Source organism: Theropithecus gelada, chromosome 6 (assembly GCF_003255815.1).
Source record: "Theropithecus gelada isolate Dixy chromosome 6, Tgel_1.0, whole genome shotgun sequence".
NCBI lineage: Eukaryota > Metazoa > Chordata > Mammalia > Primates > Cercopithecidae > Theropithecus > Theropithecus gelada.
In genome coordinates, this window is record NC_037673.1 from 173,800,071 (window position 1) to 173,827,786 (window position 27,716).

General features: G+C 47.5%; 1 protein-coding gene across 2 annotated transcripts in view; it reads right to left on the minus strand.

The window, feature by feature from the left end:
* The window catches only part of FAM193B (family with sequence similarity 193 member B), a 35,205-nt gene extending 12,003 nt beyond the window's left edge, over nucleotides 1-23,202 (minus strand). Inside the window, exons 1-5 of one of the 2 annotated variants that reach the window (XM_025389159.1) lie at nucleotides 22,893-23,202; nucleotides 7,059-7,301; nucleotides 6,026-6,260; nucleotides 4,519-4,906; nucleotides 610-808 (exon numbers count right to left, since the gene is read on the minus strand). In XM_025389159.1, coding sequence (XP_025244944.1) covers nucleotides 610-808; nucleotides 4,519-4,906; nucleotides 6,026-6,260; nucleotides 7,059-7,301; nucleotides 22,893-23,102 — 1,275 coding nt within the window. In that variant the 5' untranslated portion in view covers nucleotides 23,103-23,202. The remainder of the gene's footprint in view (nucleotides 1-609; nucleotides 809-4,518; nucleotides 4,907-6,025; nucleotides 6,261-7,058; nucleotides 7,302-22,892) is intronic. The other variant, XM_025389158.1, reaches the window with a different exon arrangement.
* Nucleotides 23,203-27,716: the final 4,514 nt, after the last annotated feature.

Genomic DNA, 27,716 nt, shown 5'->3' on the forward strand with positions numbered 1-27,716 from the left:
TGTCATCTCTAAAATGAGGATAATAACCCCTAGCTCAAAGGTGACTAGCAATTTAATTACTTTCATTTCTTCTATCCTTAACTGCTCTACCCTAACCAGCGGCCCTCTCCTCTTCACCTTATGAGACTTCTGCACTGCTTCCTCCCCCTGGCCAGAGCCAGCATGCCCTCTGATCTGAGCCTCCTTCCTGGCGCCGTCTGTGCTCACGGCCTGTCCCTCGGCTGGCTGTCACACTTGGGGGACTGAGAGCCTTTTTGCTTCCACTCTGCCTTCATCACGCCCAAGCGTTCACTTCTCTGGGATTACACACGTATACATACTCATCAGAATCATAGCTTTCTCTCTGCCATTTCCTTTCCTTTTGCCTAAGGAAAAAAAGTCAATCTTAAGAGAAACCACGAGAAGAGCAAAGGTAGCAAAATGTTTAAAAACCCCGATCTCACGAATGTGCTGTGAGGATCAAGCGAGCGGACGCAGGTGCAAGGACTCATGGCCCCAGCGCGGTAATCGCCACCGTGAGCAAAGGGTCTCTCTGGGGAGAGCAGTGTGCTCCTTTTGCTCACCTGGGCTGGCCCCCAGCCCCTCTCTGGCCTGGGCAGGCTCACTCACCGCATTGTGGCCGAAGAACTCACAGTAGCAGCAGTCACAGAACTTCCCATCTCTCTGGTGGGTGGAGGACGAGGTGCAGGAGCTTCGCTCAGAGCTGCTATCCTCTTCCTCACCCAGCCCCTCATCTGCCTCGCAGGGCTGGGGCAGCTGGCAAGCCAGGCCACTGTGTGCAAACTTGTGCCCCTTGCACCCGGGATCCCTGATGATGGGGAGGAAGGCCCAGAGGTGAGGGAGGGTGATGCAGGAGCCCAGGAAGCATCCCAACCACCACCTGCTGTCCTGACCGCCCTTCACTTGCCCCACTCCACAGAGGTCCCAGGCAGTCCAACTACATTGCACCTCTCACCAGAACAGGGCGAACACCTGCACTGTCCCTCAAGGCCCATCCCAAACACAAATGTGGCTCTTCTGGAAAGGTTTCCCCACACCTCCCCTGCCTGCACCCACCATGCACTCCTTCTCAGGCTGCTGTGCACACCTCACTCCATCCTCTGCTTACTGTGCTTCACGGTCATGGTCTGTCTGCGCATGTGTCTCTTAAACTGGACTGTGCGCCTCACGGGCAGGGGCTGTATTGCTTCAGTTTTGGGTCCCAGTGTGTAGCATAACAACCCGGCACACAGCAGCTCCTCAGTAAATAGGCCTGAACCCATTGGTGGGCTGATGGCTCCTCTGGAACACTCAGGGCTATCCATGAGGTCAGTCTCCTTTCACTTTCTAAGGTGCTTCTGAGCAGACTCTGGTGCTCTGGAGAAGTAGGTGGAGCTGCCTTAACCACAGGGCATGGAGTTGAGAACAAGCGAGTGACTTCTGGGACACCAACTATAAGAGCCACTGTTTGTGCCAGGTTTTGGATTCGGCATCTTATTTTTTCTTTTTTTTTTTTTTGAGACGGAGTCTCGCTCTGTTGCCCAAGGCTAGAATGCGGTGGCACAATCTCGGCTCAGTGCAAGCTCGACCTCCCAGGTTCATGCCATTCTCCTGCCTCAGCCTCCCGAATAGCTGGGACTACAGGTGCCCACCACCACGCCTGGCTAATTTTTTGGTATTTTTAGTAGAGACAGGGTTTCACTGTGTTAGCTAGGATGGTCTCGATGTCCTGACCTCATGATCCACTTGCCTTGGCCTCCCAAAGTGCTGGGATTACAGGTGTGAGCCACCGTGCCCAGCCTTGGCATATTATGTCTAACCATCCCCCAAGTCCTGCAAAATAAGTGTCATTATCCCCACTTTGCAGTGGTGGAGAGTGAAGCTGAGTACTTGACTGCTTTGCCCAACAGGTGGCCAGGACTCAAGGATACAAACAGACCGTGACAATAATGCATGATAAACAGGAGGATAAAGTGAGGTATGCATAGTGCCCTGAGAAGGCGTGCATGGTGGGTGCAGGCAGGGGAGACGTGGGGAACTCAAGCCCACGTTTCTCTCTATGCAAAACTCTACTCTCTCCACTGTACTGTTCTGCCTCTGGATTTCAGGAAGCACTGGGATATCTTGTAATACAGAATATTTTCCCAGGGTAAGAATGAGGCATATGCCTGAAATATCCCATAATTTGAGCCAGGAAGAGCTGAAGCCTTAGGCTGGGCCATGAGCAGCTGAAGCACCCATTGGGCTGGTCCCAGTGCTAGGCTGCGGCTGAGGTGGCAAGGGAACCGAGAGCAAGGACGGCGCTCGAAGGAGCTGTGTGGAAGCCCAGCTTCCAGGGCAGTCCAAAGCAGCCCTCTATTAGAAAGGATGCTAAGCATGTGACATGGATTAAAAAACATGGTGGCAGGAATCATTATCAGTGGTGGTTACAGAAGTTTATTCTAAATCAACCATTCATTATCTGTTGCATTAGCAAAATTGATTTTTTTTTTTTTTTTGAGACGGAGTCTCACTCTGTTGCCCAGGCTGGACGGAGTGCAGTGGTACAATCTTGGCTCACTGCAATCTCCGCCTCCTGGGTTCATGCGATTCTCCTACCTCAGCCTCCCAAGTAGCTGGGACTACAGGCACACGCCACCATGCCCGGCTAATTTTTTTTTTTTGTATTTTTAATAAAGACAAGGTTTCACCATGCTGGCCAGGCTGGTCTGGAATTCCTGACCTCATGATCTGCCTGCCTCAGCCTCCCAAAGTGCTGGGATTACAGGCAGGAGCCACTGTGCCTGGCCAGCAAAACTGATTTTATTTTTTATTTTGAGACTGGCTCTCACTTTGTTGCCCAGGGTAGAGTTCAGTGGCACGATGTCAGCTCACTGCAGCCTATATCTCCCAGGCTCAAGCGGTCCTGTCCCACTTCAGCCCCCACAACCTGAGTAGCTGGAACTAGAGGCATGCATATTATGCCCCACTAGTTTTTAAATTTTTTGTAGAGACAGGGTCTCATTATGTTGCCCTTGCTAGTCTCCAACTCCTGGGCTCAAGCAATCTTTCTGCCTTGGCCTTCCAAACTGCTGGGATTACAGGCATGAGCTGTTGCACCAGGCCACAAAATTGATCTTAGAAAAATTAAAATAGTGTGCCTGCAAATATGGGAAACCAGCACTCATTGGTGGTTACATCAATTTGGAGACCCCTTTGGATAGCAGTTTTTCAATGTGTATTAAGAACCCTCAAAAAGAACAAAAAACACCTAAACAGCCTTTAACTAGTAACTTTTTTCATTCTGAGAACTTGATTCCAACAAGAAAAATCCAAAAGAGGGAAAAGGCTTTAAGCAAAGACATATTTAGAGACACTGTTGGTAATGTTAAAATGTCGGAAAAACCCAAATGCTCAGCAACTGGAGAATAATAACATGAACTGCGGTCAATGTTCTCCAGCCTTTGAAGCTGGGGCTAAGAACACCACACCAGAACACAAATATGCTGAGGAGGCAACACTAAGTGAAAACCGGCGGGTGGCAGACTGCAGACACTGTCAATCCAGCATGTGCAAGACACAGGAGACTTTCCAATAGGAAAATAGAAACGCATGATAAACACAGATCTGATTTCTAACATAAAAATATACCTCTATCTTCTCCAAAGAATTATCTTTCAAATATATGTTAGTATAACCTTTCTCAGTACTTAGAGTTACTTCTAGGAATCTCCCCAAAGGACATGATTTCTCATTCAAACAGATTTAGGTGCAGGGATGCTTACTACAGTCTCATTCATCATGGTTAAACTGGAAATGCCTACATGTCTAGGAACAGGGGAATGATAAAGTATGCTTGAGCTATACAGTAAGACATTATATGGCCATTGAAAAGTTTCTTGAAGAATTTTAACTGGGGAAATGATCATGACATGATGTTAAAAAATTACTACTACACGAAAGGTATATCAGATATCTAATTATGTTATTTATATACAGAAACATGGTGAAAATATACCACAGTGGTAGAAGCTTAGGTTGTGAAGACATTTTTTTCCTTATACATTTCTGAATTGTTCCAAGTTAAAGACAAAACAAAATACAAAACAAAAAAACCCCACGTAGTAGTTTTTTTTTTTTTAAACTCTGTCACCTGGGCTGGAGTGCAGTGGCATGATCAATGCTCACAGCAACCCCAAACTCTTGGGTTCAAGCAATCCTCCTGCCTCAGCCTCCTGAGTAGCTAGGACTACAGTTGCATGCCACCACGCCTAGCTAATTTTCAAAATTTTTTATAGAGAAGGGGGTCTTGCCACGTTGCCCAGGCTGGTCTCAAACTCCTAGGCTCAAGTGATCTTCCTGTCTAGGACTCCCAAAGCGCTGGGAGTATAGGTGTGAGCCACTGTGCCAGGCCAAAATACATACTTCTTTACAATTGGAAAAATAATGAAAGGAAAGACATAGTCTACTCTTTAATTTCCACCTCAAAGTTACCCCCAAATTGTCCACAATTCTAAGTTCAAGTGGGTAGAGAGTGTGCCCTTCATGCAGCGCACTTACCTGTGAGTGCTAGGGGGTGGCTGAGAGCTCGGGGGTGGGAGGAGAGGCCCGCTGCAGTGCTCACCACAGTGCCCGCTGCAGGGGTGGCTGCACCCCGAGAATGGTGGGGGCATCTTCAGGAGTGGCATGCTGGTGGAGGGCAGATGGGAGCTCTGACATGGCCCTGGAGTGTGGGGGGCGGTGGCAGCAGCAACAGGGCACTCTGAAGCCTGGGCAGGGAAAGGTGCTGCCGGGGTGGTGGGCAGCAGGTGTGGGTGGGGCGGGGAGCCAAAGGAGCTGGGGTGAGACGGGATTAGAGATGCTGGCTGGGGGTGGTGGCCGGTGGGGCTGTTAGGGGGAGCAGTGAGGTCTGAGTGCTGGTGGTGCTCCAAGACGGGGAAAGCCTCACCTGTGGGCAGAGGAAGGAGAAAGGGGTCAGAATAGGAGCCCAGACCTGGGAAGGAAAGCCCACAGGCTCAGTGCCACAGCATCCTGCTTCTGTGACCAGAGGGCACAGCCTCTCAGCACAGGGGACCCTGGAGCTGGAGAAGATTCTCTGGGCAGCAACACAGCTGAGTGGGCTCAAGGAGCCCAGGCCCAAGCAAGAAGGTACTAGGAATGCTGATTCCACAGAAGGCCCCATGCCTTTTCTGTAGCATGAGCAGGGGATGTATATTCTGTCTCTCAGGGTCTCTCTAGGATCTGCTTGTACACAGGTGCTCCTCAGGCCTGGAGGATGATCTGCAGAAGCCAGTGGAGCAGCAGGCCCAGGCTCTGCCTCTGTGCCACGTGCAGCAAAGCAAAAGGGCACGCCAGACCCGAGGGCCCCAGATTTCATAGAAGTGGGAAAAAGGTTCTGATGACTCTCTAGCTTATGTACAAAAACTAATGGAATTATATACTGCTCAACACTCATAATTCTGGGGGCAGTACCACTTTGAAGAACTCAGCTCCTTCATTTAGAAGTATGACAGTAAATCATATTTACATAATAAACCAATAACCCAAGAGTTTTGTCTCTGGGTCTCTGAGAGTTATTTCAGAGTCAAAGAAGACTTACACAGCTGCTAAATTAGCTAATAACCATTACAGCTTATACTGCCAATCTCTTGGGCATTTAAATGCAATGCTTTTATACCCATCCCTTAGATGGGGAAATCAAGGCCTAGGAAGACACAGTTGCCCAGATCCTCTGTGGTGCTACAGGGGTCAGGTGATCTAAGTCCTACGACTCCACTTTCTACTCAGACCTCACTGGGTGCCCTCTTGATCCAATGTGAACTACCAGAGCCAATGACAACTTTGAGAGGCAAACGGTTTTCTACTAGCAGTATTTTTCAAGTTCAGAGTTGTGGGGAAAGGAGTTCCAGAGATAGTCAAGGTCTAAGCTGCCCCTGCTTCCCCCAGAACAGTTCCACTTTTACTTATTTTAGTAACCAGTCTTATGATTTGTTTGAACAAAGTGGACAGGAAAACACAGCTATCCACCTGTATAGGGCCTGGCTCTCTCCCGAGCCTGGAGACTCACCGGGAATGGTAGGAGGACTCCCAAGAGAGCTGCCTGGCATGGCCTCACTGGAATGTGGGGAATTCCAGAGGCCCGAGAGCTTATGTGCCGACAGGAATGAGCTAGGATCCCAGTCTCCTGAGTTCCCAGGGCAGGAAGAAGAGGACGAGGATGAGGATGATGAAGAGGAAGACGAGGACGAATGAGAGTCATCTCCACAAGACTGTGATTTGCAGGATGTGTGTGACAAGGAGATCTGGAGAAGGGGGAGGAAAAAGGCTCATGGTCAAACAGCAAACATCGGAGCTGACCCTCTGCTGCCTCGGCTTTTGCTGAGGGAGCCCCTTCTCTTCCAGGCCATGTGCCATAGCAAAAACACAATGAATACAACTCCAGCTATAAGAACAAATGAGGGCCAGGCCTTTGCTGGGAAAGGGCTGTGGTGGTCCCACTTACATGCAATGTGTGGAGACTGGGGAGAGAGACTCTGGTAGGGCCAAAGACTGCCTGTGAACTGCGGGCCTTTGGGGAGTAGAGAGCTGCCAATGACAGGAAGGGCCTTTTGGCCAGGAGTCCTGAAGCTAAACTGATCCTGGGTAAAAGGGAAGATCTGCAGCGACGTGAGAAATAAGGAAAGTCTGGTCATCGTGATTCATGAGACAGCAGACTTAGATGGCTCCCTGGTGTCTGTCCTTCTAACTAGGGCACATTTCAGACCCTCAAACTCATCTCTGTCTTCCACGTCTTACTGGTTGTCTTTCAAGCTGCCACAGAGCCAAAGACAGCAGGCTCGTGATCTACCAGTACTTATGAGTGGGCCCTCATCCTGTGCGCAGACCACCCTGAGGGACTGACCGGTGGGCTGCCAGAAGTTTCTCTTCTTCCCCCAAATCTGAACTTGAGCTGCCAATGCTGTGCCAGTGCAGCCCAGAAGTTTCTCAGTGTCTGGGCATGGGAGCTGCCCAAGGAGAGCCACCTGAGGACAGGGAACAGCCTGACTTCCTTGGGAAGGCAGCCCTCCTGCATTCAGGGACCCCTGTCAGTGGTTACCTACCGCCACTGCATGTTCTCGACCTGTCTGCCTCTCATCTTCCTCCATGCTCTTTCGGCAACTCTGGCAGACCCACAGAGGCATCTCGCCTAGGAGATTCTTGACGAGCTTTGGCATGAAGTCAGGGGGCAGCTTCTCACCCTGCAACACCAGTCCATTTTGAGAAGGGCCTTCTTCCCAGCCTTTGCGTTCCCGGTGACACAGCAGGCAGCAAGTCTGCACAGGCTGGCTGGAGGCGGGGGGGACCTGTCCAACAGACAGAAACAGGGTTTCCCAGGAGGGGAAAGGCTCTCCTTCAAAATAATGGTAACAATGTTAGTAATGCCACTTATTACGTGCCAGGCACTGGGTTAGGCAGTTTATAGACATAATTTAAATTTAGTCCTTGTAACAGCTCTGCAAATGAGGTGTTCTTATTCCCATTTTTTAAGATGAAGAAACAGATTTCAAGAAGTTAAATGAGTTGCCCAAGGTTATAAAGCTAGCGAGTGGTTGAACCCTAGTGAGTCTGACTCCAAAGCTCATGCTCAAATGTCCTAATTCTCTGACATCCCCCAAAAAACCTTTCATCTTAAAGGTTAAAGGCCCTTCCTTCTCTGGCATGGCTGGGAGTGGCTACAATTCTTGGGCTGCCTGTGCAGCCCAGGGACCAATGCCCATCTGGAAGGAAATAATGCTTTTAGTCAATGGACAGTTTAGGAGAATGTGTGGGTTTTCTGAAGAATTGCACAATTCCCTTAGGATCGCAGCAACATTTTGGAGGAGGCGTTTGTACAGCTAGTCAGAAAGTATCAACTCAATGGGAAATTGTGTCAGAGGGAAGGTAAGGCTTTGGTTGGTACTCCTGAGAGGTAGTGAGTATGGTGAAAACAATCTGGGCTTTGAAATCAAACAGGCATTCTAATCCCTGCCTGAACACATACGGGCTGGGTGACCTTGAGCAAGTTATTTAACTTCTCTGGGCTCCAATTCCTACCTACCTTGCAGAGTTGTTGTAAGGATCATCACTGCGTAGCATGTAAAGTGTCTACCCTGTATATGCCCATAACATAGGCCCAATACAGTCATTATTTGGACTTTTTTTTTTTTCCTTCTATGATAAACTTGACTTAGAAATGTAAGTCAGGCCGGGCGTGGTGGCTCACGCCTGTAATTCCAGCACTTTGGGAGGTCAAGGCGGGAGGATCATGAGGTCAGGAGATCGAGACCATCCTGGCTAACACGGTGAAACCCCGTCTCCACTAAAAATACAAAAAATTAGCCGGGCGTGGTGGCGAGTGCCTGTAGTCCCAGCTACTCGGGAGGCTGAGGCAGGAGAATGGCGTGAACCCAGGAGGTGGGGCTTGCAGTGAGCCAAGATCGCGCAACTACACTCCAGCCTGGGCAATAGAGCGAGACTGTCTCAAAAAAAAAAAAAAGAAAAATAAATATAAGTCTATAGGTTTGCTTTCACACTGAGGGGTCCTGACTGGGAGACTGATTGCATTTAATGCCTCCAATTAATAGCTTCCTATATCCTGCAACTTTGTATCTGCCCCCATTCTGACACTGGGCTTGGCTATGTCACTTTGGCCAATGGGATGTTAGCAAACAGGCTGCCAGCCATAAACTTGAAAAGTGTGTATGCATTTCCACTTGTTTCCATGCATGGCTGGGCTTGCTTGCTCCTGTACCTCTGCCATGGCCTGAGAGCGAGACGAGGCTAGCTGCTGGAGGGATGTGAGAGACTTGTGGAGAAAGCGAAGCCTTCCCAGCTGATTGGCCAGCTGATCAGAGAAACATGAGTGAGCCCAGCTGAGAGCAGACTCGTGAGAGATAGAAAGTGGTATTGTTTTAAACCACTAGGTTTTGGAGGTGGTTTGTTATGCAATGGTAGTTAACTGACGTACCTTCCAAACTTACTCAACAGTAGGTAACATGTATCTGCAGAGGCCTACGGGAATAATAAGGGTATCACCCTCATCCTACCAATAAGATAATGCCATCATTTTTCTCCCATGAAATTACTTTCTCATAATGAGTTAGCATCAGGGTATCCTTAAACCTGTAATGTTACCAATTACACTGACTTAGGTCCTTGGTTTCTCAAAAAAGAAGAGAACCAAACAATAGTACCAGAAGCATAATGAAACATTTCGGGAAGTACAAGGAACTTAGACAGAAATTTTACATGTGGAACTCACAAAAGATACAGCCTAAATCAGTCTCTGCCAAGGGAACATTTCAATGAGCAAGACAGTTGTTTAATGGCAACTGCAGGAGTGGAAGGTTGATAGAGAAGGATGGTATTCAGAGAAATTAAGGCAAAGAAGAAACTTTCCATAGCTACAAAGTGCCACAGTAACTCTAGATAGAGTCCCTTTTCCTGCCATGATGATGACCACAAGGTGAGCACCAGGACATATACTTTTACTACAAGTTTCATTTCATTTGCATGCTAGGTTCAAAAACCAGTACATATAATTAAAATGTTGTATAGTTATTCTTGAAAAAAAATTTTTTTTTTTTTTTTTTTTTTTGAGACGGAGTCTCGCTCTGTCGCCCAGGCTGGAGTGCAGTGGCACGATCTTGGCTCACTGCAAGCTCCGCCTCCCGGGTTCATGCAATTCTCCTGTCTCAGCCTCCCGAGTAGCTGGGACTACAGGCGCCCGCCACCACGCCCGGCTAATTTTTTGTATTTTTAGTGGAGACGGGGTTTCACCGTGTTAGCCAGGATGGTCTCGATCTCCTGACCTCGTGATCCACCTGCCTCGGCCTCCCAAAGTGCTGGGATTACAGGTGTGAGCCACCGCGCCTGGCCCGAAATTCTTTATATGGCATATAAACCACACTATACAGTCATCCCATAGTACTCATGGGGGATCAGTTCCAGGACACCCCACAGATACCGAAATCTGCAGATGCTCAAATCTCTGACATAAAATGGTGTCATATTTGTATATAATCAATGCACATACTCCCACAATCTCCAGATTACTTATAATATTTAATACAACGTAAATGTTATGTAAATAGTTGCTATACCGTATTGTTTAGGGAATAATGACGAGGCAAAAAGTCTACACATGTTCAGTATAGACACAATCATCCTTTTTTTTTCCTTGAATATCTTCTATCTACAATTGGTTGAATCCACAGATGTGGAGGAATGACTGTATATGGTTTTGTAGTTATAACCAACAATTCAAATGTATAATAAAAAGTATGATACGTGTGTTTTCTGTTTTTAAAAGCAAATACACAATTCTTATAAATTAAGCGTGTAATTAATGTGACTGCATTTAGTGCCAAAGTACTTGTGGAAGGCACTGGGGCGCAGTGGAAACACTGGCTTTGGCATTAATCCTGACCTCTATCACTTACCAGCTGTATGATGCTGTGCTAGTTCTACTTACCCTCTCTGTTTGCTCATCTGTAAAATGGGATTAAGTTTCAATTTGTAGGGTCAGCTGTGAGAAATAAATGTGATAAAGCACCTAGTCCACTGCTAGGCACATACATGTTGCTCAACATATGGTATTAATCATTAACACGACAGGAACAATAGGAAACAATAAATGGTCACTGTATTTTACACGAACATGAGTCTCTCATATATGATGAATCTAAGCTGACTTGTTAGAAATCTTAATCTCTCCCCTCAACCCCATAAAGTCATTCCCTAAATTCCCAAAATAATCTCTGCCTTTTTCTATGTTATGCTTTTGCTAAAGGGGATCCCTTGCTTAAAATCCACTTTCTTCTCATGTTTACCAATGAGTAGCTGAGACGAAAGACCCAATTTAAGTCCAGCCTCCTCCAGGCTTTCTCCTACAGAGTCCCTCTTGTAATTCACTTCTCCTCTCCCATCTCCTCCTCGTACACTGTGCCTTGGTTATAGTAGTTGTGCCTTCTATTTAATTTATTTACCTGTATCTTCTGTCCCTTCTACAAGAGGCAGGTGCCAGGTCTGATTCCTGTCTGGATCCCTCATGGAGCAGCACAGGGCCTGGCTTGAGGCATGGGCTCAGCTGGGCATGTGGTAGAGAACTCAGATTTGCTAGGTGTCCCCATGGCAATGCAGCCATCAGGCAGTCCAATGAGACACTGCTTGAAATTACTGCTTCCTACAGAGAAAGGCCCATCTGTCCACCTGACATCCAGAATGGTTCCAATCTTAACCGCGTTAGAGTAAAAGACTGCATTCTTTAGGGATTATGAGATGCCCCCAGTTAACCGAAATAATGTGACTCTCCCTAGAGCCAAAATGGTACACAAAATAAATGAGATTAGCCATCACTGGAAGTGACCTTACAGGACAGGTTGTCTTCCCAGTTAAAGCAAGAAACACAGGGCCTGAAAAGCTAATTAAGCTCTAATTGAAGCTGCCCACAGGACATTAGAGATACAAAGCACTTAGCTCAAGGGATCCAGGCAGTAGGCACTCAATCTACTATCTAAGCCCCTTGGCTGTTCTGTTCTAAGTCTACATTGAAGACTAGTTTATCCACTGTCCTCTCTGAGTTTGGTACACTTGAGTCCTTCTTTCAGGCCCAGGCAGTTTGAGAAGGCCACTCCTAAAGCTGATGTCTTAACTCTAGGGCCTGGTGCCTGCCCCTGGGTATGATGCCTTGTGGAACTGGGAACTTTTTTCTGCTATTTTCATCTCCGCTTTAATTGCTAGAGGGTGATAAGAATCCCAAGCCCTAGAGATGTTATATTTATTTAGTCAGTAATGCCACTGGTTCCTTCAAATTTTTGCTTTGGCAGAGAATGGCTCTTGGTTCAGAGTTCCCTTTGACTGTGATCTGCTGCCATTTTCCAAATTCTGGCATTCATGAACCCTTATGCCCTGAAAAGTCAGTCAACCCAGACTTTCAATCAGCTGCTCCCAAGCTGTATTTTTAGCACCTGGCACAGTATTCCTACACAAAGAACATAATCAGCAAATGTTCATCGAATGAATGAAAACTCCAACCATTTTTCTTCATCACAAAGGCTGATGGAACTGATTCTTGAATCCAGCAGCCTGTTGTTCTTGCTCACCTCAGTTTAAATTTCAGAGACTCTGAGGATGCAGGTCTAGCCTTAGGCAAAAGATGAGGGAAGAAAAATTCTGGGGGTTCTGATTTTGGATCTCCTCAAAAAAGCTTCAAGATAATTTTTCTTCACTCTAAGCAAAACCAGAATCTCTGGAGAGTGTGAGATTACTCACAGGAAATCCATGCTGTAGCATGCACTGCCCCAGAGCAGTGAAGGGGCCAAGTGAGCTCTAGGTACACTCCAGGGCCTAGGGGGCTGGCATCTGTAGCCATTAAAACCATTATCTCTGCTTCCCTACCAGATCAGGCCCAAGACTTTTTTGCCTTGACCTGAGAAGCATTAACTTAGGGCATTCTAGTTTTTCCTGGATAAAAGAGAGATAAAATCCAAGAAAGAGGAAGCCACTTTTTTTCATGGAACACCATTTTTTAACTGAAAGAATGACTTACTATTTAGACTTGGGAATTGGCAGACATTTTCTCAAAAAAATGAACAATGAATAAAATTAGCCTGTCATTTCAAGGAAAACAACTAACAGTATTTATAGTCAATGATATAAAACGCAAGCTTTCAAGTGAAGATTAGAATTCTGAAACTTTTGTCCACCACCATGAGTTTCACAGCTGCTAAATACTTGAAGACTTTTCTGATGAAATGGGTGATGATATTAACAAATGTTATCTTTTGGTACTGTAAAATGAAATGGAAAACATTTGGAAGATCTGAAAAATCCAGTGAGCCTATTTTCCAAATGACCAAAGCATGATGGATTCAAAGCACTGGTTTGACCAATAGATTTTAGTGTAAATGAGTATGAAGACTTCATTGATAAGGGCTCAAATTTAATACTGGAAATTATCTGGCAAGGCTACTGAAACACTCCTCTCTTTTTCACTTACATATTTGTGTGAGGTTGGATATTTTTTCATATACTTCAACCAAAACAATGTATTGCAACAGACTGAATACAGAAGCATATATGAGAAGCCAGCTTTAGTCTATTAAGCCAGATGGAAAGTAATTTGCAAAAATGAAAAGAAGACCATTCTTCTAATTTTTTTTTTTTAGATGAAATCTCGCTCTGTCACCCAGGCTGGAGTGCAGTGGTATGATCTCAGCTCACTGTAACCACCACCTCCTGGGTTCAAGCGATTCTCCTGCCTCGGCCTCCCAAGTGGCTAGGATTACAGGCACCTGCCAATACGCCTGGCTAATTTTTTTTTTTTTTTTGAGACGGAGCCTCGCTCTGTCACCCAGGCTGGAGTGCAGTGGCGCGCGATCTCCGCTCACTGCAAGCTCCGCCTCCTGGGTTCACGCCATTCTCCTGCCTCAGCCTCCCAAGTAGCTGGGACTACAGGTGCCTGCCACTACGCCCGGCTAATTTTTTGTATTTTTTAGTAGAGATGGGGTTTCACTGTGTTAGCCAGGATGGTCTTGATCTGCTGACCTTGTGATCTGCCTGCCTCAGCCTTCCAGAGTGCTGGGATTACAGGCGTGAGCCACTGCACCCGGCGCCTGGCTAATTTTTGTATTTTCAGTAGAGACAGGGTTTCACCATGTTGGCCATGCTGGTCTCGAACTCCTGACCTCAAGTGATCTGCCTGCCTTAGCCTCTCAAAGTGCTGGCATTACAGCATGAGCCACCACGCCTGGCCATTCTCCTAATTTTGTTTTGGAAAATATAGTTTTCATCAAAAATTGTTATGTTAACATGATAGCTTCAATACTGTCTTTCTTAAATGAATTAGTGACAAAATATTTTAAAACTTTCTCAGCTTTAATATTTAATTTGGTAAATATCAATAGATATAAACAACATAAACAAAGGCTCAAAGGCCGGGCACGGTGGCTCAAGCCTGTAATCCCAGCACTTTGGGAGGCCGAGACAGGCGGATCATGAGGTCAGGAGATCGAGACCATCCTGGCTAACACAGTGAAACCCCGTCTCTACTAAAAAAATACAAAAACTAGCCGGGCGTGGTGGTGGGCGCCTGTAGTCCCAGCTACTTGGGAGGCTGAGGCAGGAGAATGGTGTAAACCCGGGAGGTGGAGCTTGCAGTGAGCTGAGATCCGGCCACTGCACTCCAGCCTGGGCGACAGAGCGAGAATCCTCTCAAAAAAAAAAAAAAAAAAAAAAAAAGCTCTTTGGGTTCCTCAATCATTTTTAGGAATACATAAGGGTCTCCTGAGGTTGGAGGACTGCTCAAGCCCAAGTGACGGACGTTGCAGTGAGCCAAGACTGCACCACTGTACTTCAAACTGGGTAACAGTGACAGCCTGTCTCAAAAAAAAAAAAAAAAAAAAAAAAGCTCTTTGGGGGCATGACTCAGTTTTCTAGCTTGGCCTTTCTATCCCCAATTTGGGAATAACCCATTGCCAGACCAGACAGCTGTCAAGGACTACTCTGAAGCTGGATTGAATTTCCAGCACTCAACTTGGCCTCATTCATCCCATGGATTCTTTTTCATCTCCAGGGTTTGTATATGTTTGTACAGGATTTCCCCAAGACACATGCTGTATCTAACCAGCTGCCCTGCAACAGATCCCAAATTCTATTTTGAAATGGCCCACTGGAGCACTCTACTCTCGAGGCACCCAACTCCAAGAGCCTCTCTGTCACCAAGGCAGGCAGAGGACAACACCAGCAGCTAAAATTCCCTTTCAGAAGCAGAGAAAATGATCAATCCTCAGCCTAGAAAAACTCATTGTCATAGTTAACATCACTCACTCTTCCATTCACCCATTCATTCCCTCATTCAACATTCTCAAATTCCGTATCTCCTGCCAATTGTGCTAAGTGCTGGGAAACATCTATCCTTGACAATTCCTATTCATTTCCTAAGATTCTGGTCAAAGGTCAGTGAAGCTTTTGCTGGTCAAGCTAAGCACAACTGATTCTATTTAATACAGCATCATCAAAATGTGCCATAGATGTATTCTGTCTGTTCCTAAATTCCTGGTAGAATGTAAGCTCTCTGGGGGCAGGGTGTGGACCTTGGTCATTTAAGTATGCCCAGGAACCTAATTTGGCTTGGGCCTGGCACACTGCAGGCATTCACTGAATAAACAAATGAAAGCTTAAAGCCCACCTGGCTCATGTCTCAGCTTTTCAACACAAAGGCAGAATGTAAAACAGAGTCAAACCAGTGCATTTCCCAACATGCTATAAGTCACTCTGAGCCACTGATGAGAGGGCAATCAGTGAGAAGAATCTCAGACCATTCTAATGCTGACAATCAGAGCTGCAGTTAATTCTTAAGAGAGCTGACACAACCCTACCTCAGTGCCCGGGAGCTGTTACCCAAACTTCCATGCAGGCTGTGGGCTCAGGCCCTTCCAGGAGGTAGAACAGCTGTTTCACACTGTAAGACTAGTCAGTGGAGAATCCTTTCTGGTTGTACAAGCTCGGTTGGGAGTGAGTCTCTCTGATCCTAGTGACCTTAACTCTAAAACTTTCTCAGTTTTAATATCCCCACAAGGCTAGCTCATCTGCTGAACTGCCTCCTGGGTGCAATCAGCCACAAGGAGGGCCAAAGCCGCAGATTTACCTGAATCCTCAGGTCACACTGCTACTCTGCTACTGTAACCCCAGCACACGTTACTCATGGAGGAGGAAGAGCATGAACTTTGGGGATGAGACACACAGTTGTGAGTTCAAATCCCAATTGTCGTTTTCAATATGATCTTGGAATATTACTCAATTTCTTTGAGCCTCAATTTCCTCATTTATGAAATGGGAATAAAACCATATTTTACAGAGTTGTGAGGACAGAAGGAAATAAATTATGTAAAGTACCTGGCCTGGGCCTGGCACAAAGTAGGTGCTCAATACCCGTTAGTTTCTTTCCTCTTCTGCCCTGGAAGAAATGACAGGGAAACTTACTAAGTGAGACTTGCCCAAACCAAATTTATTTCTTGAAGCAAAGGACAGAAGGACTAGACAAGTGACTTCAAGGCCTCTTTGAACCCCCAGCTCCTTGTTTTCTGGCTATAACTTCCTAATAAAACCTTCAGTGTTTGCAGTTCCACCAGCCCCTTCTTTCTGCCTTAGTTTCCCTACATCATTTTTCACAGTAGATAGATCTACTTGTAGCTACCACTTGTGCTAAGCATGCTAAGAATGGAGCGGGAAATAATAAAGGGAGCTAAGGGCCTTTGGTGGAGAATGAAGGGGAGATGGACGGCAGCATGTTGGCCCACAGGCTGCGCAACCATGCAGCTGCTGTGCTGGGAGCCACCCAGAGTTTGAAGGACGAAGGCAGGCTCACAGGCACAGAACTGAAGGCACACACACAGGGCCCTTCCCAAGACATAGCATGCCTCTCCTCAGTCCTTCTCTGTTTCTGCACATCCTGCCAAGAAGGACCAAATACATAAAGTAGTCACACCTTCACATATGCTGTTCCTTCTGCCTTTTTCTTCTCTTTTTTTTTAGGCTCGATCTGGGTGTTACATCCTCTTAAGTCCACAGGAAGAATGAACTTGGCTTTGCTCTGGGATACCCTAACACTTTTTTGTTTAAAAACATATCTCTAGAATAGAGCTTATCAAATATATTCTACTGGTTGAAATCTGTCCTTTCCACAATACTGTGAGCTTTTCAAGGGCAGAGCCTGTGTCCCACAAGTCACTGTATTGCAGTCATTCAGCAGAGCCTGTAGCACAGAGTAGGCACAGGTAAGTGTTTGGATACACAATGGAAGATTAGCAGTTGGCAAATATCATTAATAGATCAGAACTGGGGGAAGGTTTTTTGTTCTGTTTTGAACTAAGGTGGTTTCTATTCTTGCTTATGGAAAAGCTCCTCCCTGGGAAGCTCATTGTTTGAATACCCTAGGTCTTCTCAAAGATCCCCCTGGCACCCTCGATTCAGCAGCTCCCAGACCCAGCCACATGTCGGAGTCACTTGGGGACAATTCAACAATAGACACCTGGGATCCAGACCTGGAGACTGATTCTGTAAGTCTGGGATAGGGTCTAGCAAAGCACAGGGGATCTGATGATTATTAGGTTGGGGCAAGGGAGAGGTGGAATCAAGCAATCACAGCTGTCTCTCCCACTGAGAATTACTTCTTCACATGCTATCAGAGAATGTATTGAAGCCCATGACATTCTCTTTCCTGCTTAAAACCTTTCATTGATTCCTCACCACCTACAGGATAAAGCCCAAACCTCTTGGTGTGGTTTTCAAGAACCCTGCTAGCCCCTTCAGCCAGATCTCTCCCGACTCTCCAAGTGAGTGGGGCTCGCCCTGGGTCTTTGTACAAGTTCCTTCCTTTGTTTGGACTCTTTTCTCCCACCTTGTTCTCTGGAGAACCTTGAAGACTTAGCTCTGAGAAGCATTCTCTGACCCATCTTCCTCTAGGTTACGTCTTGGGCAACCCCGACACCAGCTGCCTCTCGTGTTAAGCACACAGCACCTGTTGGACACTAACATTAACCTTGTACAACTGGATTGTCTTGTTTTTTCTTTTGAGACGGAGTCTCACTCTGTCGCCCAGGTTGGAGTGCAGTGGCACGATCTCGGCTCAGTGCAAGCTCCACCTCCCAGGTTCACGCTATTCTCCTGCCTCAGCCTCCCAAGTAGCTGGGACTACAGGTGCCCGCCACCACGCCCGGCTAATTTTTTTGTATTGTTAGTAGAGACGGGGTTTCACTGTGTTAGCCACGATGGTCTCCATCTCCTGACCTCGTGATCCGCCCACCTCAGCCTCCCAAAGTGCTGGGATTACAGGCGTGAGCCACCACGCCTGGCCTGGATTGTCATTTTATACATAAGAAAACAAACCAAGAGGCTGAAACACTTCCAAAGGCCACTTAATAGGGTCCAGGATGGCCGGGCACGGTGGCTCACACCTGTAACCTCAGCACTTTGGGAAGCCGAGGCGAATGGATCACAAGGTCAGGAGATCGAGACCACAGTGAAACCCCGTCTCTACTAAAAATACAAAAAATTAGCTGGGAGCGGTGGTGGGCACCTGTAGTCCCAGCTACTCGGGAGGCTGAGGCAGAATGGTGTGAACCCAGGAGGCGGAGCTTGCAGTGAGCCAAGATCGCACCACTGTGCTCCAGCCTGGGCGACGGAGTGAGACTCCATCTCAAAAAAAAAAGTGTCCAGGATTTGAACCTTTATTCAGAAGAAGCCGATGCTATATCTCCTAGCATCACTGCAATTACTATACACACGTTCTCTAGACTATGAGCCCCTTGTGGGAAGGGACTATGTCTGATTCACTTCTGCATGCGCAGCTAGCCCAAGCCTGGCACAGAGCTGGGATCGGTTAATATTTGCACAATAAATGCCATGTGAGATAAGACTGGGCATCACAGCATGCGAATGGCTGGCCTAAATGAACAAATAACTGCCAACCTGGCCCAGTTTGGGGGCAGATAAGAACGAAGTGGTAGAATCCTCACTTATTAGAATTTAGTTTAACAGCCAGGCATTGAGTATATAAGGACCACAGGACCACACACAGTATATACCCCCCAAATAAATTAAAACATAGACCCTGCTCTAAAAACTTCTAGATGAGGTAAGTAAAGGTGTTAGGATCATCTATCTGATATCAGAAATTAAAATTTAAAACTCAGCTGGGTGCAGTGGCATGCACATGTAGTCCCAGCTATTTGGGAGGCTTAAGGAGAAGTATCACTTGAGTCCAGGAGTTTGAGGATAGCCTGAGCAACATAGCAAGATCCTATCTCTAAATAAAAATAAATAAATAAAATCCTAAGTCGGTAAGTCTTCATTTTCAAAGGTCTTTTGACATTTTTACTGAGGGAGTCTCTACTGGCTTACAAAGAAGAACTAGAGGTGGCAGGGATCCCCTCAGTATCATTTTCTCCTACTGACAATGGAAGTTGTGCAGACTGGGCAGGCAGTGATTCTAAGGGGGAGGTCCCCAAAGATAGGAACTGTCTTACCCATCTGTGCACCCCAAATAAAGGTCCTGGCACAGAGGTTGTTTTGATATCTGCTGAGTGAACTAAACATAATGAGATGGTTTTATTAAAGATACTGACTAATCAATTTCTTGAGGGAGCAGTGGGAGAATCGGATCTCTAGAGTCCCTTTAAACTAGACTGGGCAAAGGCCCAGAGGACGATGTGGAGGGGAACAAGAGGTGGACAAGGGTAGGATGAGCTCACCTCTCCTCACCAACTGCTGGTTTACATCCTAGCAAGTCTCCTGGGTGCTTACTGAGTGTACCTGGATTACAAACTGAGTGGTCCAAGAGAGACGAAAGACAGCTAGCAGAACTAATAGGCCAGAACACTCAGGCTTTGTATGGCCACCTGGCACAGCTCCTGCCACCTCTCTTAGGTGAGGCGCCTCTATGTACTAGCTGCTACATAGGTTGCTTCTCTTGTGAACTATTATTTATTTATTTTTGTTTAAGAAGAAGGAGATGGGGTTTCCCTCTGTCCCCCAGGCTGGGGTGCAGTGGCGTGCACTTGAAGTCCTGGGTAACTTGAACTTCTGGGTTCAAGCAATCCTCCTGCCTCAGCATCCCAAGTAGCTGAGATTATAGGTATGCACCCATGCCCAGCTAAGTTTTGGTTTCATTTTTTTTGTAGAACCAGAGAGCTCACTATGTCACCAAGGCTGGTCTCAAACTTCTGGCCTCAAGGGATCCTCCTGCCTCAGCCTCCCAAAGTGCTGGGATTACAGGCGTGAGCCACCAAGGCCTCTTGTGAAGTTCCTGATGGGGTCAGAGAGAAGCAACTTGCGGAGTCACAAAGCTAGGAGGCTAAGCTGGGAATTCAATCCAAGTCTCTAAACACCACTCCCCACTGCCTCCCACAATTGCTTTTTCAGTTGTTCCTTGTTTGTTTGTTTTTTCCTTTGCTAATAAGGTAGTAACTGTTTCAGCCTTCTTGTGCTGTAAACAAGGATTTGGGGTGTTAGGAAACAGATCAGTGTGGTTTAGTGGCCTGAAACAATTGAGAGTTAAGCCATTTGGGATCCCAGTTAAACTCAAGGTCCTGCTTTAAATGTGTACAGGTTATGCAAATGAGTGAAGGGGCCTGGGAAGAACCAGAAGAGGCCTAAGGAGCACACGTTGTCTAAAAGGGCCAAATGCTACTCAGAGACTACTGATTACTGCCTTGTGGAAAAGTGGACCCAGCATCACCATATCTTTAGTTTAAAAAGAGTCCCAAATCCAAATGTGTGGGAAACCTTTTGATCTTTAAAATATGGTCTCAAATGAAAATACAAACAGAAACAAAACAATGTGTGAGCTGGGGCATTCCAACAAGCCTGTGGACTGGGAGTGGTCTTATTTGCCACCTTGGGATTCAGTTTGGTGTATGACACTGAGTTTCATCTTCCTTATCCACTCTGTATATGTAAGACAGGGCTATGAGTGGCAGTGAGAGCCAGAGAACCTCAACAAAGACACGCTTGCAGGCAGAGCAATGACTGAACCCTACCTTTCTACTAGGTGCTTTGCACCAGGGCACAAAAGCCTGCTTCCAGACCCCATCCCTGGTCAAAGTGGGGCATAATCAGAACCGAATTTACCAGTTTGTTTCCCTTCTTTGGGGCTGTAGTTTAAAAAAAAAAAAAAAAAGACTTGTTAAAAATCCCCCAAACTACCTAAGAGTCCTTTTCTTTTCTTTTGTCTAACACCTATAGCTGGAGTCATTTGGGCAAATGTTTAGTTGCTCTGAGTTTCTGTTTCTTCATCTGAAAAATGGGGTAATAATATTTATATCCTCCAGTTTGTTGATCAACATTTGTTAACCACCAGGCACAGGGGTACAATGGTGACTGACATGGCTCCTGAACTCACAGAGTTCACAAATAAAAACAGATAATCAAATCAATGGTCAATTCATCATATGTGTGCTAAATGCTGCGGAGAAATACAGTGGAGGGGGGAAGATTATAAGTAAGGTATGTAAAGTGCCCGGCACAAATAAATGAATCAGTAGGTCAAGCAGTGGAGTAGATAAGAACACGGTAGGAAACTAGATGTCAAAGCAATTGATGAAGCTTAGAGCTCTTGGCAAAGTTATATCCTCAATAAAAACTGAATGGTTGAGCCATCATCCAAGCTTTCTGGCATCTCTATGTGGCAGAGACCCTAAAGTATTCTATGGTCTGCTGAATGAGAAGAGAAGACAACAGCTTCCCAGCTCTCCCTTCTCCCACTCTCCCTTTTTGGGTAACAGCACTCCCAGGGGGGTCCCAGAGTAGGCTGGTGGGGGAAGCAGCCTCAGGGTTGGCAGCTAGACCCAGTAGGGGTTGGGGGTCCCACCTGGGGAGTCTCCTATGGAAGCAGTGTCAGCCTAGGATAGGAGATGGGGATGGGGATGAAGGTGGAGCTTCTGACACTCAATAACTGGTGACATTTTCATTAATTAAAAACCTTATTGTGATCTGAGACACAAGGAAATCAGCATGAAAACTGGGTTACAATAAGCACGGGTTCTGGACTGATTCATTTTCTCTCTCATTCACCTAGTTATTTTTACTCTGTGTTAGCAAGGCCCTGGGCCAGGCGTCGAGGATCAGAGATAGATGGCATGGCCTGTGTCCCTGCGGAGTTCACAGTCCAGGGCAGGCAACAGACATATCAACAGAACGTTTCATCACAGAAAGGGGAGTGCTACCAGAGGGAGGCACAGAGGGCTGTGGGCACAGAGAGGGCACCTGACGCAACTGGGGAGGTCAGGGGAGGCTTTGTAGGAAGGTACCCCAAATGGCAACCCCACTCACATGCACAATTCCAGAGATTCTACTAGAAGGCTGTCAAGAGCCATGCCTTCTGGCTGCACCAGCCTCCCAGAGTCCCCTGCTGCCCGATGCAGTGTCTGCAGAGCCAAACGCATCTTCCGCCACGCCTCATCCTCATCCGGCGCCGCATCCGACCCTCCAAGACTCCTGCAGGAGCCTGCCTTCCTGGGCAGGCTCAGCCAAAAGACCAACTCAAAACTCTTTTGTCAGAGCAAGCTTAGGGAGAGCCACCCAGCCCCGAGTGCCACAACCCTCCCAGAGCAACCGTGGCCCATGTCACCCCCGCCTCTCAGTGAACGTTGGCAGGGTACCCCCCATTATCTCCTTTGCTCAAAAGAAAGTGACCTTCTTCCAGGTGGCAAGCTGGAAGCTTTGGAGAATCCTCCTACTGTTCACTCTCAGCAGGAGTCTCCAAACCCGGGATCTCAGGGTCGGGGTGGGCCGCCTTGCGGGGCAGGGGAAGGGAGAAAGGGCAGGTTCTGCTGGGTTTCCACCTCAGTGCAGAAACCCCACCAAAAACTCTTCCGGCCAGCCTGGCTGTCTGCTCCGACTGCTCTGCTGGGTATGGCGAGGAGGTGCCAGGAGACACAGCTGCTGAGGGGCCGCGGCTGCAGGCGGTGCAGGGGACGGAGTGGAGCCGTTCCCGAGGGGAGAGGGAAGAGGCTGCAGCCGTCCAGTCCCAGAGCCCCGAGATGGCCTGTGGCTGAGGGAGCAGGTGGGCCCAGGGGGAGGTGGCGGGCCGAGAGAGGAGCTGCGGCCTCGGGATCACAGCCCAGTCCCAGTGTGGGTGTACGGCCGGACGTTAGTCTCTGCTCCAGGCCGGAGGCGGCGGGGAGAGGGGAGCAGCTTCAGCCTAGTCGCAGGAGCGCGGACCGAGCCTCGGCTTTGGGGAGAGGGGTCCGGCCTCCATTCCCGCCCCGGGGGAGAAAGCTTCGGCGCCGGACCCGGGGGAAGGCTGCTGCCCCAGCCGCGGCAGGATGGCCCATCCCCAACCCCGCCCCACTCCCGCTCCCGCTCGGGGGAGGTGAAAGCGCCCGGGCCGCCGAAGTCGCCTCGCTCGCTCCTACCTGCGGGCCGGGCACCAGGTTGGGTTCGTCGTCCTCCCTGGAGCCGTCGCGATCGGGCTCCGCCGGCGCCTCCGGGGGGCCTGCACCCGCTCCCGCCTCCAGGCTTGGCGGCGGCGGGGGCTCGGGCGCCTGGGGCTTCTGCGGCCCCGCGGCCCGAGCCCGCTCGCGCCTACCCGCGCCGCCGCTCGGCCTGCTCCGCCTCCGAGTCATGCTGCCGCTCGCGCCGCTCCCTCGCTCCACACGCCGCGCCGCCGCCGCCGCCGCTACCGCTCCCCTCACAGGACAACAGCCAATATGGCGGCGCCCGGCTCCCCCCTCCGCCTGCTGCCAGCAGGTCAGAGGGCACGCGGAGTCCGCGCCGCCGCACTAGCCCCCGAGGCCGCCTGCGCCATTTTGAATAAGGTCACCACCCGGAGTTCCGTGGGAGAAAAGCCTGGTGGGGAGACGCCCTTCCCTCCTACGCGGGACGGGAAGGATGCTACCTGCTGGAGGAACGCGTGTAACGCGGTGGTAATCGCGGTGCAGCACCCTAGCACTTAATAATTGCCTGTTAAATGGATGAGTGAATTAATTTCTATAGTGTTACAATAATACTTTCACACCCGTCGTCTGACTCCTTCCAACAGCACAGCAAGGCAGATACGGATCATTCCCATTTTGCAGGGGAGAAATACTGAGGCAACATAAAGGCTTGCAAAAGGCTGCTGTACATCATTTTGTTGGAACTGCTGGGCTCGTGGACGGCCTGAGTTGAAAGGGACGGTCTTTATTTGCAACCTACAGTCTACTGGGAGTCCAGCGTTCTGTGCTTGGGGCATGGGACTCAGATCCGACTCCTTGTTCTAGAGTCTGATGGAGAAGGTAGACACGTCGGTACATAGTTACAACCGGTGTGATAACGATGAGACGACTAGGTGTTTCCAAAAAAATAGTATATGCAGGAGAGGATTTTGGAATGGTACACAAAGGATAATTTTTAAAACTTAATAATTATGTATTTAATTGTTAAAAATGGGATTTCCCCCCTCTTTTATTTTTGTGAATATACTGTATAATACATGCACATGGCACAGATTTAAAAAAAAGTTGTGAGTGAAGTCTGTCTCATGCCTGGGCTATGTACTCTGAAACTGTGGTTATATGGAGAGTTGCTATTGGTATCAAGAAGGGCAGAATCCTGACATTGGCTTCCTAACCCATGGGGCAAGGGCTATTTTGAAAGGAAGAGCTACATGGAAGGCCCTAGAGCTCTCCTTAACTACCAAGAAAATAAATCAAAAATAGTACCTTATCTTACCCAGGGATTAATACCACTCTCAAAGATTTGAAAGATGTAGAGTGAGTCCCATCACATCACCATTACCTCTTCAGTTTGTCCAGAATGGGAGAGAGATGGCCTTGAAGAACAACAGAGCATTATGATAAACTTACTTATTCTGGTAAGAACGCCAACTTCAGGCGCTCTTCCAGATGTGGTCCTTCTTGGGAGAGATCAGCACATTTGTTGGCCTCTAATAGGCAGCAAGAGGTCTGGTCAATGGTTATTCTTCTGTACCAAACACAAGGATTCCCTTGCATTGATCTGGCAGAGGCAGCAGTAAACCCTCACTGTCTGGCTTCAGGGTATGTCACTCTCTGGACCCAGCCACTTAGTTTACAGGGATTTTTTTTTATTTTTTATTTTTTTTTTTATTTTTATGACAGAGCCTCACTCTATCTCCCAGGCTGGAGTGCAGTGGTGCAATCTCAGGTCACTGCAACCTCTGCCTCCTGCGTTCAAGGGATTCTTGTGCCTCAGCCTCGAGAGTAGCTGGGATTTGAGGCGCATGCTACCACGCCCCCTAATTTTTTGTATTTTTAGTAGAGAAAGGGTTTTGCCATGTTGCCCTGGCTGGTCTCGAATTCTTGACCTTGGGTGATCCGCCTGCCTCAGCCTCCCAAAGTGCCAGGATTACAGGTGTGAGCCACTGCACCCTGCCAGTTTACAGGGATTTTTTTTTTTTTTTTAACTAAATCTCCATTCTAATGGATATCAGGCTAATCTACCAAGGCACTGATGACATCATCTTGATGGACCTTAAGAAAAGGGAATAACAGATATCCTGGATGATTTGGTAAAGCATGATGTGTGTGCCAGAGGATGGATAATAAATCTCACAAATATATAGGGGCCTGTCAGTAAGCCATCTAGGAGTCTGGGATATGTCGAGATATTTCCTATAAAGTGAAGGAAAAGAGTAGATCACACTCCCTGCTAAGGAAGAGATTCAGTACTTGGGCTTGGGCTTCTTTAGACTTGGTGGGAAACACAGATGTATTTAAGTACATTATTTTGACCAGTTACTGGGTCACTTGAAAGCTGCCAACTTTAAGGCAGGATCATACAAAAAGAGAAAGTTTTCCTACTGGACCAGGCTGCAGAGTAAATAGTTCTGGCTTTGGCTTTAATACTTAGACATTGGATTTTGGAGCAAAGTTACGCTTTCTTTCAGCAAATAGTTATACTCCATTTTAGAAATAGCTCCTGGCTTGCTTCAGGGGTCCGGTGAAATTGGATGCCTGATCCTGGCATACCACGTGACTACGTGACCTGAACTGAGTGTTATCTGATCTAGTCAGCCATAAAATCAGGGGTGCTCAGCAACACCCTGTCATGAAGAGGAAGTGACATGTGTGGGTTGGGTCCACGCAAGTCCTAAAGCACAAGTAGGTTGCCAGAGCAAGTTACTTACATTCCTCTGGTGCCACACTCTTCTCCATTCCATCCCTCAACCTGGATCAATGGTTTCATGAACAGTTTAATGATGAGTTGACTAAGGAAGAAAAATCCAAAGCCCAGTTTGCAGATGGCTCTGTGTGGTGTGCTGGCTCCAGCCAGAAGCAAATTGCTAGCGTGTTCTAGCCTTCCTCAGACAGGGCCCAAGGGCATAGAAAAGGGAAATCCATGCAAAGACCTTGAAATAAAGACACATCAATTCCTGGCCATTGGATCATGATTTACTCTGTTGTTGAGGGACTTGGGAGAAAAAAAAGCCTGCAGCCTTAGTGACAGGAAGTTTTGAGGATGACAGATGTGGAAAGATTGCCCAGAATGGCTTAAGAACATAAGGCTATTTGTGTCCCAGATGAACGTTCATCAAAGGAACCTCTTAAAAGCCCAATGGGCAGTATGGCCGTTTCCGTGGCTGTCAGATTGTCTCTTCCCAACTATTTAAGAACTTATTCAATGGCTCCATGAGAAAACTGGCCCAGCAATTTGGACTGTCTCCTCCCCAAGGCTGGCTGACCTATCTACTCTCAGTGTTGAGTCCAATTTGCAGGAACCAGCCAGAGCCCCTGTGTGGAACCTTACTCTGAGGGGCACACCCAGCTCTCTTCTAGCAGGGTGATTACTTTGGACTATGTAATAGGGCTGGTTAGCTGCTGTAACAAACCAACCTCATATAGCAAGAGTTTTAACACCTTAGATCTTGTCTTATTCGTGTCGCCGGCCAATGCCTATTGAAGAGGACTTTGCAGTCACTCAGGGATCCAGTCTCCTTTGATCCTGTGGTTCTGCCTTCACCTGGGCTCTCAAAGTCCTCTTCATTCATCTAGAGGATAGGAAAGGTGATAGAGTGAGGGTTGCCTGGGACATTTCTTTCTTTCTTCCTTCCTTCCTTCCTTCCCTCCCTCCCTCCCTCCCTCCCTGCTTGCTTGCTTTCTCTTTCTTTCTTCCTTTCTTCCTTTCTTCCTTTCTCCCTTTCTCCCTTTCTCCCTTTCTCCCTTTCTTCCCTTTCTTCCCTTTCTTCCCTTTCTTCCCTTTCTTCCCTTTCTTTCCTTTCTTTCCTTTCTTTTTTTTGAGACGGAGTCTTACTGTGTCGCCCAGGCTGGAGTGCAGTGGCTTGATCTTGGCTCACTGCAAGCTCTGCCTCTTGGGTTCACGCCGTTCTCCTGCCTCAGCCTCCCACGCATGGGACATTTCTATGAGCTGTACCCAGAAATGAATATACATCACTTTTACTCACACGCCATCGGGAGAGAATTCCACCGCATGGTTCCCCCAGAGGATAATCCTTCCCTCCTACTTTTTCCTCTCTCCCCAGGCAGCACTGATCTGCTTTCTGTTTCTACAGAATATTTTGCATTTTCATACAGTATGTATTCTGCTTTGCCAGGCATCTTTCCTGCAGTATAATTATTTTGATTCACCCACACCGTAGCGTGTTTAGATAGCTCATTCCTTTATACTGCTGAGTAGTATTCCGTTGTACGGAAGTATCACATTTTGTATCCATTCAGTGCTGATTTGCGGTCATGACAAACATTTCTCATGCATTAAATTAGCTTATTATGCTGCTCTGAGAACTGGAAGAAAATATATTTAACACGCAGTGGCTCATGCCTGTATTGCCAACACTGTGGGAGGACCACTTAAAGCCAGGAGTTTGAGACCAGCCTGGGTAACAAAGCAAGACCCTGTCTCTCCAAAAAAGAAAGAAAGAAAAAAAAAGCTGGCAGGTGGTATATGCCTGTAGTCCCAGCTACTTAGGAGGCTACGCTGGGAGGCTTGCTTGAGGCCAGGAATTCAAAGCTGTAGTGAGCTGTGATCACTGCCACTACAGTCCAGTCTGGATGATAAAGCAAGACCCTGTATCTGTAAGAAATAAATAAAGGATGGGTGCAGTGGCTCACGCCTGTAATCTCAGCACTTTGGGAAGCCAAGGCAGAAAAAATGTTTGCCAGGCTGGTCTTGACCTCCTGACCTCACATGATCCACCCACCTTGGCCTCCCAAAGTGCTGGGATTACAGGTGTGAGCTACTGCGCCAGTGCAAGTTAAAGT